Source organism: Chlorocebus sabaeus, chromosome 9, assembly GCF_047675955.1.
Source record: "Chlorocebus sabaeus isolate Y175 chromosome 9, mChlSab1.0.hap1, whole genome shotgun sequence".
Lineage (NCBI taxonomy): Eukaryota > Metazoa > Chordata > Mammalia > Primates > Cercopithecidae > Chlorocebus > Chlorocebus sabaeus.
This window is the reverse complement of record NC_132912.1, coordinates 52,208,140-52,222,803: the sequence shown is the minus strand read 5'-3', so window position 1 is coordinate 52,222,803 and position 14,664 is coordinate 52,208,140. Positions and strand designations below refer to the sequence as shown.

General features: G+C 37.0%; 1 protein-coding gene across 2 annotated transcripts in view; it reads right to left on the bottom strand.

Moving 5' to 3' along the window:
* The window catches only part of PTPN20 (protein tyrosine phosphatase non-receptor type 20), a 69,708-nt gene that overhangs the window by 26,143 nt on the left and 28,901 nt on the right, over positions 1–14,664 (bottom strand). For both annotated transcript variants that reach the window (XM_073018995.1, XM_007962648.3), the window contains exons 4-5: positions 10,946–11,097; positions 8,023–8,113 (exon numbers count right to left, since the gene is read on the bottom strand). In XM_073018995.1, coding sequence (XP_072875096.1) covers positions 8,023–8,113; positions 10,946–11,097 — 243 coding nt within the window. The remainder of the gene's footprint in view (positions 1–8,022; positions 8,114–10,945; positions 11,098–14,664) is intronic.

Sequence of the window (14,664 nt, the reverse complement as noted above, 5' to 3'; positions counted from 1 at the left end):
AGGGAAAAGAGAAAGAAAATGAAGTAATAGCAACAAATACTACAAAATAAAATTTCATATCTATAAGAAGAATGACGAGAGCCAGGCATTCCAGCTACTTGGGAGGCTGAGGCAGAAGGATCACTTGAAGCCAAGAATTTGAGACCAGCCTAAGCAAAAGAGTGAGTCCCTGTTTCTAAAAAAAATAAATGAATAAAAAATTAGCTGGGTGTGGTGGCACGTACCCATCCCCATAGTCCCAGCTACTTGGGAAGCTGAGGTGGGAGGATTGCTTAAGCTCAGGAGTTTGAGGTTTCAGTGAGCTATGATTGTGATACTGAACTCCAAGTAGACTCTGATTCTTAAAGAAACAAAACAGCTGGGCTCATACCTGTAATCCCAGTACTTTGGGAGGCCGAGGTGGGCAGATCACCTGAGGTTGGGAGTTCGAGACCAGCCTAACCAACATGGAGAAAACCCATCTCTACTAAAAATACAAAATTACCCGGGTGTGGTGGCACATGCCTATAATTCCAGCTACTTGGGTGACTGAGGCAGGAAAATCGCTTGAACTCAGGAGGCAGAGGTTGCGGTGAGCTGAGATTGTGCCATTGCACTCCAACCTGGGAGATAAGACTCCATCTCAAAACGGAAAAAAAAAAAAAAAGTTTCTTGAAATAGAAAACAAAGCAATGTACAATAAATACAGTGGTGGTTAAGCCTGGGTTTGAATCCCAGGTCTCTCTCTATTTGCAGTGTGACTGTGAGAAAATTACTTAATCTCTTTTAGCCTTTTTGTAAAACAAGGACACTAACATACTGACACCTCAGAGATAGGTTGTTGTGGGAATTAAATATTATTACCTATAACAGACTTAAATTAGTAATAAGCAATAGTAATAAACATATTAGTGTTACTACTACTACTATTACTATTAGTAGGTGGTAGTAATAGAAGCAAACATACAGCAACCTCAAGAAGTACAGAAAGAAGCTTGTTAAATCTCTGCCTTAAAGAGCTTGTTTTCCCATCTATCTACATTATAAAGGTGAACTGTATGAAAATTTTTTACAAGTGTAATATACCTTTTGCACTCACAGACCACCTTTTTCACAGTTTATGGAAGTATAACTGTCATACATGTGCACCCATAAGACCACCACAATAAAGATAATTAAACATCTCCATCAGTGCAAAACTATCCTCATGCCTCTTTATAATCTACCCTTCTTGCTCTCATCTTGCCCCAAGGCAACCACTGATATGCTCTGTCAATACAAATTAGTTTAAATTTTCTAACATTTTATATATGTGGAACCACTGATATACTCTGTCAATACAAATTAGTTTAAAATTTCTAAAATTTTATATATGTGGAAGCATACAGTATATTAGTTTTCTAGGGTGGAAATTTATTTTCACATTCTGGAGGCTGGAAGTGCAGCAATTGTTAGGGTTTGGATGTTTGTCCTCTCCAAACCTAATATTGAAAACTGATCACCAACATTGGAAGTGGGGCCTAATGGGAGGTTTTGAGACATGGAGACAAATCACTCATGAATAGGTTAATGCCCTTCCTTGGGGCTGACTGAGTTCTCACTCTATTCACTGCTGCAAAAACTGATTATTAAAAAGGACGGGGCACCTCTCTCTCTCCCTCTTGCGTCCTCTTTCACATGTAATCTCTGCACATGCTGATTCCATTTCACCTTCTACCATGAGTGGAAGCAGCCTAAGGCCCTCACTACAGGCCCAATCTTGAACCTTCCAGCCAGCAGAACCGGGAGCTGAATAAACCTCTTTTCTTTATAAATTAACCAGCCTCAGGTACTCCTTTATAACAATACAAAATGGACTAAGACAGAATTGGTACTGAGAATTGGGGTGTTGCTATAAAGATGTCTGAAAATGTGGAAGCAGTTTTAGAACTGGGCCATGAGTAGAGGTTGGAAGTGTGTGGAAGGCTCAGAAAAAGACAAAAATAAGAGGAAGAGTCTGGAAAAAGTGCCCAAAAGCACTTCAGAAATATCTGGGGCCACCCCTTCCCTAATAGGCCCCCAGGTCTAGAAGCACAGAAGGCCTTTTGGGGACAGACCTGGAGCACCACTGCCCGTGGCCACCTCAGGATGCTGCTCCCCACATCCTGGCTGCTCTGGCTCCAGCAATGGGTCAAATGGCCCCAGGTAGGGTTTGGGCCACTGCTCCTGAGGGGCTAAGTGGTAAGCCTTGGTGGCATTCATGTGGTGTTAAGTCTGCAGGCATCCAGAATGCAAGGGACATGGAGGCTTGGCAGCTTTAACATAAATTTCAGAGAATATATTAAAAAGCCTGGGAGTGCAGGCAGATGCCTATTGCGGGGGTGGAGCCACCACAGAGAGCTCCTACTAAGGCAATCTTTAGTGGAAATGTTGGGCTAGAGTTTCCTTAGAGTCCACACCAGGGCAACTCTTAGTGGAGCCACAAAGGTGCTGGAACCCCACCATAGTAGAGCTATTAACAGCATTCCACATCAGCCTGAAAAAGCTGCAGCATTATTACAACCCATGGAAGCAGCCAGTGGTCTGTGCCCCGCAAAGCTATGGGGGAAGGGCTACCCAAGGCCTTGGGAGCCCACCCCACACACCACTGTGACCAATATGCAGGGCATGGAGTCAAAGGAGATTATTTTGGAGCTTTAAGATTTAATGTGTGCCCTGCTGGGTTTTGGACTTGCATGGGGACTATTATCCCTTTCTTTTGACCAATTTTTCCTTTTTGGAATGGAAGTGTTTACCCAATGACTGTACCACCATTTTACCTTGGAGGTAAATATCCTCTTTTTTGATTTTACAGGCTTACAACTGGAAATAACTTACTTTGAGTCTTAGATATGACTTTGAACTTTTAAGCTGGTGCTGAAACAAGTTGACTTTTAGGGACTATTGGGAAGGAACAATTGTATTTTGCAATGTGGTAAGAACATAAGTTTTAAAGGGCCAGGGGCAAAATGCTATGATTTAGATGTTTGGCCCTTCTAAACCTCATGCTGAAACTTGATACCCAATGTTGGAAGTGAAGCCTAATGGGATGTGTTTGGGTCACAGGGGCAGATCTCTCATTGATAGATTAATGGCATGAGTGAGCTCTCATTCTATTCGTTCTGCAAGAGCCGGGCACCTCCGCATTTCTCTCCTGCTTCCTCTTTCACCATGTGATCTCTGCATATGCTGGCTTCACTTCACTTCCCACCATGAGTGGAAGCAGCCTGTAGCCCTCACCAGATGCCCACTCTTGAACCTTCCAGTCTGCAGAACTATGAGCTAAATAAATCCCTTTTCTTTATAAATTATTCCTTTATAGCAACACAAAACAAACTAAGACAAAGATCAAGGTGGCAGCAGGCTTGGTTTTTCCTGAGGTCTCTCTCCTTGGCCTGCCAACGGCTGCCTTCTTGCTGTGTCTTCACGTGGACTTTTCTCTGTGCCTTTGGATCCCTGATGTCTCTTGTGTGTCCCAGTTGCTTCTTATATAAGGACACCTGATGGATTGGATTGGGCACACTCTAAGAGCCTCATTTTATCTTAATTAGCACTTTAAAGGTCCTATCTCCAAATTAGGTCACATCTGAGGTACGAAGGGTTGGAACTTCAACATATGAATTTTGGGAGAATTTAATTTGGTTCATAACATACAGTATATACTCTTTTGACTGGCTTATTTCACTGAGTAAAATTATTTTAAGATTCAGTCATGTTGTTCAATGCATTGTTAGTCATTTTTTATTGCCTGGTTGCATTCTATTATGTAGACATACCACAATTTGTTTATCCAACTCTCCTGTTGATGGGGATTTGCACTGTTTCCAGTTTTTGGCTATTATAAGTAAAGCTGATAACATTAATATATAAGTCTTTATGCAGACATATGCTTTACTTTCTCTTAGGTAAAACATATGAATAGAACTGCTGAATGATATGGTAGGTATATGTTTAACTTTATTAGAAACAAACTCCATTTCATTGTAGTGAGCATAAAATGGTATCACATTATGGTTTTAATTTGCATTTTCCTAATGATTTATAATGGTGAATATCATTTCATGCATTTATTTGCCATCCATATATCTTCCTTGAGAAGTGTCTGCTCAAATCTTTTGCTCATTTAGTGTTGGGTTCTTTGTCTTCTTCTTGATTTGTAGTAATTATAGATTATGAATATAAGTTTTTGTGAGATAAATGTTTTGCATGTATTTTTCTTCCAGCCTGTTGCTTTCCTTTCTGGTTTTATAATAATATGCTTTGAAGAGCAGGGATTTTTTCTTATTTGATGAAGTTCAATTTATTTTTTTTCTTTTACAATTTGAGGGTTTTGTGTCCTATTTAGGAAAAATTTGCCAAACCCAAGGGCAGTAACATCTTCTCCTAGGGTTTCTTTCAGAAGTTTTATGTTTTTAACTCTAATGATAGGTCTATAATCTCCTTTGAGTTAATTTTTATATAAGTTTTGAGGTAAGAATCAAAGTTCATTTTTGGTATATGAATATGCAACTATCCAGACGATTTGTTGAAAGATTATCCCTTCCTTATTGTCTTGCATTAAATTTAGATATTATCATCTTCCCTGTTCTTCTCACATGAGCATACAGAGCACTCAATGAGAAATACGTAAACATGCTCTGAAAAGTGAGAAGCTAACAGAAACCTAAGTCATTACCTTTATTAGTTCTGAGTAGATCCCTGAGAGACAGACAACTAACAGAAAAAGTATTAGGCCAAGAGTTGGAGAACCTGTGTGACTTGCTCTTTTATTAGTCTTCAAAATGCTTTGTAAGTTATGAAATGTTAAAGAAATGGAAGATATTGTCTTTATACCTAAAAATTCCTATACTACAAAATAAAGGCCATTCTTGCTTGGCATGATGGTACGGGGCCATAAATATGACCATGCAAGTTGAAACCATGCAAAAGAATCTTAATAATCAATAGGAAATACTATTCTTGTTTCATGACTCTTAAATTTTTTTGTGAAATCATTAAAAACTCACTTATTGCTGGCTATACATATATAGAGAAGCAAAAAATAGCAAGACTAACATTTATTTAGAACATTGTAATTTAAAACATTAGAAATATTGGGAATTAAAGCATTTAATTTGTTTAAAAAAAAAAAAAAAAAACTTACCAAGAGTAGTTTGAACAGTGTCTGCCTCTTCTTTTTGTTGTATAACTTACAATACAGAGTAAGCATTTTTTCTATGTCTAGGCTAACTTCTAAGTCTGGATCAGTTTCTACCTTTTATCCTTGGCACTTATATTGTTGTGAAATAGCTCCAAAGTTTCTTTCTTTAATGTCAAGTTTTTGCCATCATTGCCTCCCCTAGGTTGCCTTTATCTTTTTCCTCACAACCACTTTGGTCATTCATGTCGGTGAGTTCCCCTTCCACAAGTGCCTTAGGCTGCAACTCTAGAGTCTCTTGAGCAGTAGCAGTGTCAGCATGTCCCTGGTCAGCTAGTTCTTCTATAACTCCATTCAAATTTCATTCCCAACTTTATCACTTTTTGTTTCTTTACTGCCGTTTCATGTCTCTCAGCCAAATCTCTCTCTCGATTATACATTTTGATAAAAGGTCATAGGGGTTTACCATTGAGAGACAAGAAGACAACACAATCAGATGCTTTGCTGTGTGTGAACTGAATAACAGGCTCACAGTTACCTATCACTGACATATGTTGAAAGAAGTAACATTTATTAGTCACTGGTCATGATGCACATCTGTTATTTACATAGGGACTTGTGGACTAAAGTGCTAGCAAAGATGCTTATTGCTTTAGGCAATTACTTGCAGTGAATATATTGTGGTAACTAAAATGTGAATTGTATTGTTGTGGGACTGGTGTTATTTAGTTAAACACAGTAACCGATATTTGAGCATATTGAGGCCATGCAAAGTGAAGGCTGCCTGTATTTGTAGTGTTCAAAGGTGTGTGAATTCATCCATTTAGTGTTCTCAGCATTTGAAGACAACACACAAATTACTTCTCTAGCTTTCTTGATGTGAATCTTCAGGAACCTTTTCTATAAAGCCAAGAAATGTGTGATTTTAAAAAACCAAAGAGTTTTTTATGATGGCCACTTAAGTTGACTGAGTTTCAGATTAGATTACACTGTGTTATGAGGTAGATACACCAATGGGCCTTTAGGTAGAATATGGTTGAATTACAGTTTCTTTTCTTTTATGAAAAGCAGAAAGTTTCACATAACTTTCCTTACTTTAATGGTTTAACTTTATTTTTTATTATCTTTGAATTTCTTAGTTGTAACTCTTTTGATATCCAGAATAAAAACTTCAAGTCAGATAAAATATTATGTGTACCCTCTATTGTAAAATGAGCTTCTTACAATGCTGAAAGGCTAATTATTAAGGCATGTTTGCTTTTAGTCTCCTTGAGGGCAAACTGCACAAGCAGGAATAGAAATTATGAAATTTGGACCTTTGACATTTTGGAGAAGCAACAAATTATTAGCATTATTTATTAAAATGTTTAATCATGGTTCATTACTCTGATTTCAGAAGTATTCATCAATGTACTTCTCCACGCTCTCCCCACAGAAGATAACAGAGTAGATTATTTTAACCATGTTGGAAATGTATTTATTGTTTTTTATAATCAAAAAGTTATTTTCAATTTTAATAAACCCACTAAACATGAGGTATTTATCTAATGACAGCAGTCACTGCATTCCACTCTGGTTTTTATAATAACTATCTCAAGTCTAGTAGGAGAAACAAAAATGAAAATAAATTAAAATATGGTTTGGTAGAAGGGGTGAGTGGTTACAAGATGCTAAGAAACTACTGGAAAAACACCAAACCTAGCTTTGAGGAAAATAAGAAAAGCCTGTTGGAGCTGCTTAAGAAAGACAGCAGGAACTGCCTCAGCAAAGAAGGGATGAGTAGTTCTTTCAAGAACTGCAGTTTAAGAGGCATAACAACCAACGAACAAAAAAAGAATTATTAATTCTAGATAGCAAACGAAGTTCTGTGGGAGAGCTAAGGCTAGAGAAGCAAACAGGTGAAATTCATATGCCATGTTAAACAACTGTACCATGACAGTAACAAAGAGCCAAGAAAGAGCTTTAAAAGAAAAGCTACATGTTCTGACTTGCATTTTAAGGCAATCTCAGTAGCTTTTGTGAATGATCAGAAAGTGAGGCAGTGAAGAAGACCGTAACCAGCTGAGAGTTAAAATGGGCTCAGACTAAGTCAGCAGCCGTGGGAACTGAGAGATGGGGTAGGACCCTGGAGGTATTACAATCAACTGACTCCCTGTTTTCTGGTTTAAACTTGGTGATTAAGTAAGATGTAAAATATAAGAAGAGGATTAAGTTGGAGGAAATAAAATAGTAAATTTAGTTTTGAAAAACCTTGACTCTGAAAGGAATGTGAGTTATGGAATGAGATTTCCTGCCTAAGATTAAAATTGCATTGTTGTGTTTTGATTCTGCTCTTTGAATGGCCTGAGATGGATAACTCCTAAGAGTAACTGAGTGGGGAGGACAGAAGGTGCCACTACCCTCCCATCAACACTGGGAAGCAATGTTAAGGCCTTGTGGAGACAACCAAAAGGCAGCCTCCTGTTGGAGAGTAGATTAATAGCTTTGTTGTCCAGGATGAAGGATGCAAATAGCTTTTTTGTGTGTCTAAACAAAATAGCCAGAGAAGGTGGTTAAGGCTTTGGGTACCAAAAGTGGTGTATGACTCAGACTATTGGATTTTGTTTTGGAAGGCTCATGCCCTGAGAAGCAGCAATATATCAGAACAAGGCTGAAGGACTGCTGTAAAGGACCCTGTGACAGTGGCTGAAGGATGTACCAGAAAGAGAGGAACTGACTCTCTCCTATGCAGCACATATCTTAGAATCTGCCCAGGTCACCCAGTGCTATGTGCCAGAACTCTTCATCGTGGTCACAGGCCAAAATGTCTCATACAAAAAGCCATACAGTGCCCTTTTCACTTTTGCTAAATGTAAACAGGAAAATAATCAAAACCATTTTTAGCTTACATGGAAGAATATCTCGGTATCTGTTTTTTTCTCTGTTGTTTGGTTGATTCCCAGAGTTGAACTCACCAGGCAGATTCTTCAGTTCCAAAGCCTTTAAAATGTTAAAAAAACAAATAATAAATTGTGTATTTACTATAACCAATAAACAAGAAAAAAATCTGCCTTTGTTTAGTGCTCATGATCCTTAAACCCCATCTGACATGACCTGCTATTTAATGTGTTTTGTGTTAAGTTAGATCCCCATTTTAAAAGTACTATATAAAATATCTCAAGTTTAGATGCCAATCAATGAGTTGCTTAATAAGAAAATGTTAAACTTTCTGGAGATATTTCCCATTTGAACTTCATTTCGTTTTTCTTTCATAAAAAAGGAAATGCAGGCTAATCACTTCTCCCAACCTACCCACAGATCTATCATTTTATAAATAAAAATAACAAAATAACAATGACAGAAACATGTAAACAAAAAATATATACAAACAGTCTCACAATTTACCCTTCCCCTTTGAAGAAATTATAGTTAGGACCCTAAGAATCTTTCCTTTCAAAAAATTTATTTACCAAGTGTGAATTCAACAAACACTTATTAAGCATTTAGTAGGTACCTGACCCTGTTTCAGACACTGGAATACAGAGATGAATTGGATAATGGCCTCATCCTTAAGGAGTGAACAGAGTAGTTAGAGGACATGTAATCAAATACCACGTGACCAATGTACGGAGACACTAGTATAAATGACAGTACTAGATTGCACCTAAAAGTCAAGAAGAAAAGCTCCTAAAGATGAAGTAGCCCTTGAACTGGGCCTTAGTGAGTCATTGGAAGTTAGCATATGAAAAACAGTGTGTACGTAGAAGGAAAGAGGAGAGAAGGTGAAGGGGTGGAAATAATGGAGGTATAAGCATCCCTTTGGGAAACTGTGACTAATATGGTAATAAGAGCACAGAGCACATGATCTAGTCCAACAACAGACTAAAACTACAAATGATCTTGTTTCTTATATAAATGAAATTAGGAGGTAGCTAGTCATACTCTATTAGAATATTTGTGGAGAAAGCCTGAGAATCTATACATTTTCAAAGCTCTTGGGTAACTCTTGTGTAGCCAACCTAGCAACCATGGGGAAGAAGGAGCCTGTGAAGGTTTTAAGTAGTATGATAAAATGATCAAGTCTTTCTAAAATTAATTAATGAAATTAATTAATTTTAGAATTAACAATTCTAAAATTAATCTGGAAAAAAATCTGTAGGAAGAATGAGAAAAAATTTCATAAATGAATAATGATGGCAGATGAGTCTCATTAGATGTTAAAAGATAATATGAAGCTATGCTAATTAACAGAGTAATACCAATAAAGGAATAAGAAAATCAGTAGAAAAAATCCAAGAATAAATTAAAATATATGTAAACCTCTAGTATATGATAAAAGTGGCATTTCGCATCACTCAAGGGAAGTTCCAGGAGAGTCTTGGGACAACTGGATAGCTATATAATGCTGAGTCCCTATCAAACATCTTATACCAAATTAAATTCTAGCTGCATCAAAGAGTTAAATGCTTAAAAAATCATAAAAGTACTAGAAAAAACATGAAGTAATTATTACAATCCTAGAGTAAAAGAAGCATTCCTAAAGAGCACCGAAAGCCCCAAACCCAGAAACCCCAAAAGAAAAGATTGCCATATTTGACCACTAAAAATCAGCTATTTCTTCATGGTAAACAGGCATGTGTGTGCAAGTGCATGTGAACCTGTGTGTAACACAAACAACAGCAGAAAAAATACTACATGTAAGACACAAAAAGGCACAATTTTTTCCTTAAAGAGTTAGTAATCGGCCAGGTGCGGTGACTCACGCCTGTAATCCCAAAGGGCGGATCACCTTAGGTCAGGAGTTTGACGCCAGCCGGCCAACATGGTGAAACCCCGTCTCTATTAAAAATACAAAAACTAGCCAGGTGTGGTGGCAGGCACCTGTAATCTTATCTACTCAGGAGGCTGAGGCAGGAGAATTGCTTGAACCCGGGAGGCAGAGGTTGCAGTGAGCAGAGATCACACCATTGCACTCCAGCCTGGGGGACAAGAGCGAGACTTCATCTCAAAAAAAAAAAAAAAAAAAAAAAAAGAGTAACCAATAAGAAAAAAAAAAAAAATAGAAAATGGGGCAAAGAATTGAAACTAGCAGTTCTCTGAAAATATAAAAGGCTTAAAAACATATGGAAAGATATTCTTTTGTTCTCAAATAAATACCAATTAAATAATCAATAAGAAACAATTTGTCATTTAAGAGATGAGAAAAGATCCAAAAAATTGATAGCCCAAGATATTAATATTGTCTTTCTAGGAATTTGTTCTAAAAATATTTAAATATATGCATACAGCATATGAAGAGAGATGACTGCTGTTCATAATAGCAAAGACTAGAACAACCTAAATGTCCAAGTGTTGCATGGTAGTTAATTATATGGATAAGAACCTTAATTTCAGAAATTAAATATTATAAGTATCTCAACTTTGAAAATTAATTACCATATAATTACTATGCAACACTTAAAAAAATGAGATACTGCTATACATGCTGATAATATATTTGGAAATTGTATCTAGGTGGAAAACAAATTTAAGGATGTAAAGTGCATTCCAACAAATTTTTTAAAAAGTGTGCATGACAAAATGACAAAATGAATAGTGTAAAGGCATCCTAGAAAGTCTTGAGAGAAAGAGAGAGACTTTCTATTTTATATCCTTTTATGTTATTTGGCTTTTTTTTTCCTAACCATGTACATCTATTACTTTAAAATATATATAATATTTAAAAGTAAAAATAATGTACTAAAACCAAATAAAGAAAGAAAAGAAAAGAAACCCTCTGGCAATGATATAAAAAAGAAATCACATATAGACTTTTGTTAAGAAAATATTTACCATAAATTCCTGCATGATATCATACGCTCCTGTTTTTTTCTCAAGCATTTTCAAACAATCCTTGATGGCTGTCTGCTCATGAAAATTGAATATTAATGGCCGAATCTGAGCCAACTGATGTAGTTCCGCTTCAGAAACAATTTTGTGTGTATCTAAGGAAAAGAAAAATTCACATATAAAGTCACTGGTATATATGTGAAGGGAGATTTTATTTTTGTTTCTGTTTCTCTTAAAGGCACAACCATTTAAGGGTAAAAAGAAGTTTATTTTTCCACAGATAAAGAGTACATTACTTTGAAATAGGCTTCCTTTGGAAAAAATCATGGCTATTTACACCTTGAAATTATACAAAATCCACTGTCCTTGGAGAAAACTGTTCAGTGCTACAAACATAACAGATGCTGTGTATTGAGAAGTGTTCTGCTTTATAATGTGAATTGGGTATATGGATTGACAGTCATGCCAAAGCAAGAACGTACAAGGCTTAGATTAGGAAAAAGAGAACTTTTGCCTTCCCTGGGACCAAGTGTTTGGAAGTTCCTAGAGTCTGAGATGTGGGGATGTGGAGAGTTCACGTCCTGTTTCATTACTCTGAAACAGATTGAACATGAATACACACACGTGCACACACACCAAGGATGGAGAGAATCTATGCAATGTAATTAATAAGACTGAATAATGGATACATATGGACACTTGTAACCAATAATTAGGGAGAACATTCTATTAATATTTAATAACATATGCAATCTTTTTATTTTTAAAATTATGATCTTTTAGGTCATGTTGACAGTCAAGGTTCCAAATATCTGAAATTTTATACATCAGGTCCACTGGCCAAAATGCAATAAATCTAGATGTCAACAGTAAAAGAATATTTTAAAAGCTTCAAAATTTTGAGGTAAGATGTTCAAGTAAAACAAGTTCTCATGATCTCTTTGCAAAGCCAAATAATGTGAACAATAATCAAGTTAATACCAGCAAAAAGATACATACAAAACAATACAGAAAAAGAAAGAGGTGGACATTTCTAAGAATCTGCATATTCCTGGGAAGCACATCTTGTCTTGGAACTCCACTACATACAGAGACTGTTTGTAGAATTGGAAGTGAGGGTTCTTGGTTGGGATAGACAGGCACAGAAATCCTAAAATTTCTCACAAATTTCCCTAACCTTAGTATGAAAGGAGGTCTAAGCAGGCTAGAAGGGGAGATAAAATTTCCACCAGAGTAGAAGCCATTTTGATCATCTTTGATCCCCAGCAGGAAAACCTTTAGACCTTCACATTGTGTTCCATCTTTGCTAGTACAAAAGCTGAGAGAATGAAGAGAGAAAAAAATGAAAATGTAGAATGACTGGAACAAACACTGGTGTTGACTCCCCAACACTGATTCTACCCCTCTGGTTAGTTAAAGCCATTTGTGATCATTCCACAGTAAGATCCTTCCAGTGAAAAATTCAGAAATGGGTAGGTGATTTGTGCCACCCACAGAAACAGGCTGGTCTTGTAAAAAAGAGAAGCAAACCTCTCTTCTACCTTTATCCCTCTGTACAGACATAAACAAAGAAGCATTAAGGACCTAATTATCATACTCTGCCCTGTTATGGCCACAAAAGGAAGGAGTATAGCAAATATGAAAAACATAAAGAACCTATGTTCTTGGTGACATTAGCAACTGATCATACTGAACCTGGAATCCTTCCTATCTCTGGACTTCCATTATGGTAGAAAATACATATCTTTATCATTAACATCATTCTGAACTTGGTCTCTTTTTCTTGTAGCCTGGTCCAAGAAAGGTGAGGTTTCAGCTGTAGATCACGGGAATCATTTCAGCAAGTTTACAGAAAGGGATTTGATCTAGCTATTTGGTGCTTGTATCACCATTGGGCGGGCTTGAAGAGCAGATGCCTCTCTCATTATGATCCAAGAACACTGCATAATGGTCTGCCAAGAAAAGTTCTGTCTCTACTACAATTAGGAAACTGAGGAAGTTGGAGATCATTTTTTCTAGCCACTGGCTCCTGGATGACACCACTTGAGCAACAATGGAGAAATGAGAAAGTCACTACCACAACTGTTGGCTCTAATAACACATCACCTTACCTACAATGAGGACCAGGAACGCCAAGCCTGCTATGATGCATAGCAACAAAATGGATGTCTCTCTAAATATTTACATCTTGGCTAAGTGCATATGATTAGTGAAGCCCAAATAAGCTACCAGGAAGTCTTGAAAATGTAATTTTTCATTTTTCTGCCTGTGCCATACAGGAAGGTACACTAGGAGAAGGGTATGATTGATATTGAGTAAGGGCATCTATGATATCTGCTTAACATTTCAGCCACACCATGCCCTTTGAGTATCCTGCTCCTCGGTCCCTATCCCTTCAGCACACTTATCATTGTCCTCAGACAAAATAAAAAATGCAGCCCTCCAAAATATAGTTTACAGGGGAAGATAATGAGATCCAAATAAAAATGGAAATCAAGAAGAATTCATTCCTGCTCAATCAACAAAATCGAAGAGATAGAAAAAACTATACATGTTCGTAACAAAATGCAATAAAACATGAAACAGAAAAAATAATAATATAATATAATATAATATAGCATGCAGAATAATTTTTAAAATCTATTCTAAAATGGAAGATAAGCTTAAAAAGGAAAATTCACTGTGTACGCAACATCTGTCAAAAGAAAAAAAAAATAAATTATTTTAAGTAAGAGTTCACAAGGAAATAAGAAAACAATAGAATGAGGTAAAAATTAGTTTATAAACCTAAGAAAATAAAAGTAAAACTCAAAAGTACATAATTATAGCAATTTATAATTATATCAAATTCTGCAAGAAACAAAGCAGACAGTTCAAAATCGACTTATTGACATAGGACAAAGGCATGTGTACATTTATTAATGAAGACAAGAAAGGTTTAAAAACAAACAATGAAAAGATAATGCATGTGAGGACCTCATCAGAGGCTCAGGAGAAAAGCTGGAGACAGGGTGAGGAACTTGAGAAATCCTCCTTCGTGGGGCAAGCTTGGGAAGGGGAAAAACAGCATCCACAGGAATGGCACAAAGCATGTCCAGAATGTTTTTCCCTATTTCCCTAATGGACCAAAAGCATAAGAAGCTGGGGGAAAGGCATGAAACTCTGTCATCCTCAAGGCACAAGTGAAGACTCATTAACATTGGGGGTAGGGAAGGGAGAAGAGCATCCTGGACTCAGGCCATAAGACATTACCTACCCCTGGAGAATGGACAGAATAACAAAGAAAGTACCACCTGAGGCCTTCCTAAGACTGAGGCTGAACAAGGACATCAAAGAATGTCACCTCCAACCAGGCTGGCAAGCAAGGTAATCATAAGTAAGAGCTCTGTACTGCTGGGAATTAGACAAGATCATGGAGGGGACCTTCTCTGAGGTGCATGTACAATGGGAAGAGCTAAAGCAGAAGGTGGAGTAAACACTGAGGCAAATCCTCTACATGCAAGGTAACACTGGAGGAATTTGAAGCTGGTGGTGTATTGAGGGTAACCATAGCAACATCAAATCCAAGCCCTGCTGCATTACTGAATAAATTGATGCAACTCCTCACACTGAAGGGCTACCAAAAAAAGAGGCATGTCCATCCCTATGTACCTCAGCGTCTAGAACTTAGGTAAAAAATACTACAATAGCTCCTCTTTATCTGCAGGGGATATGTTCCAAGA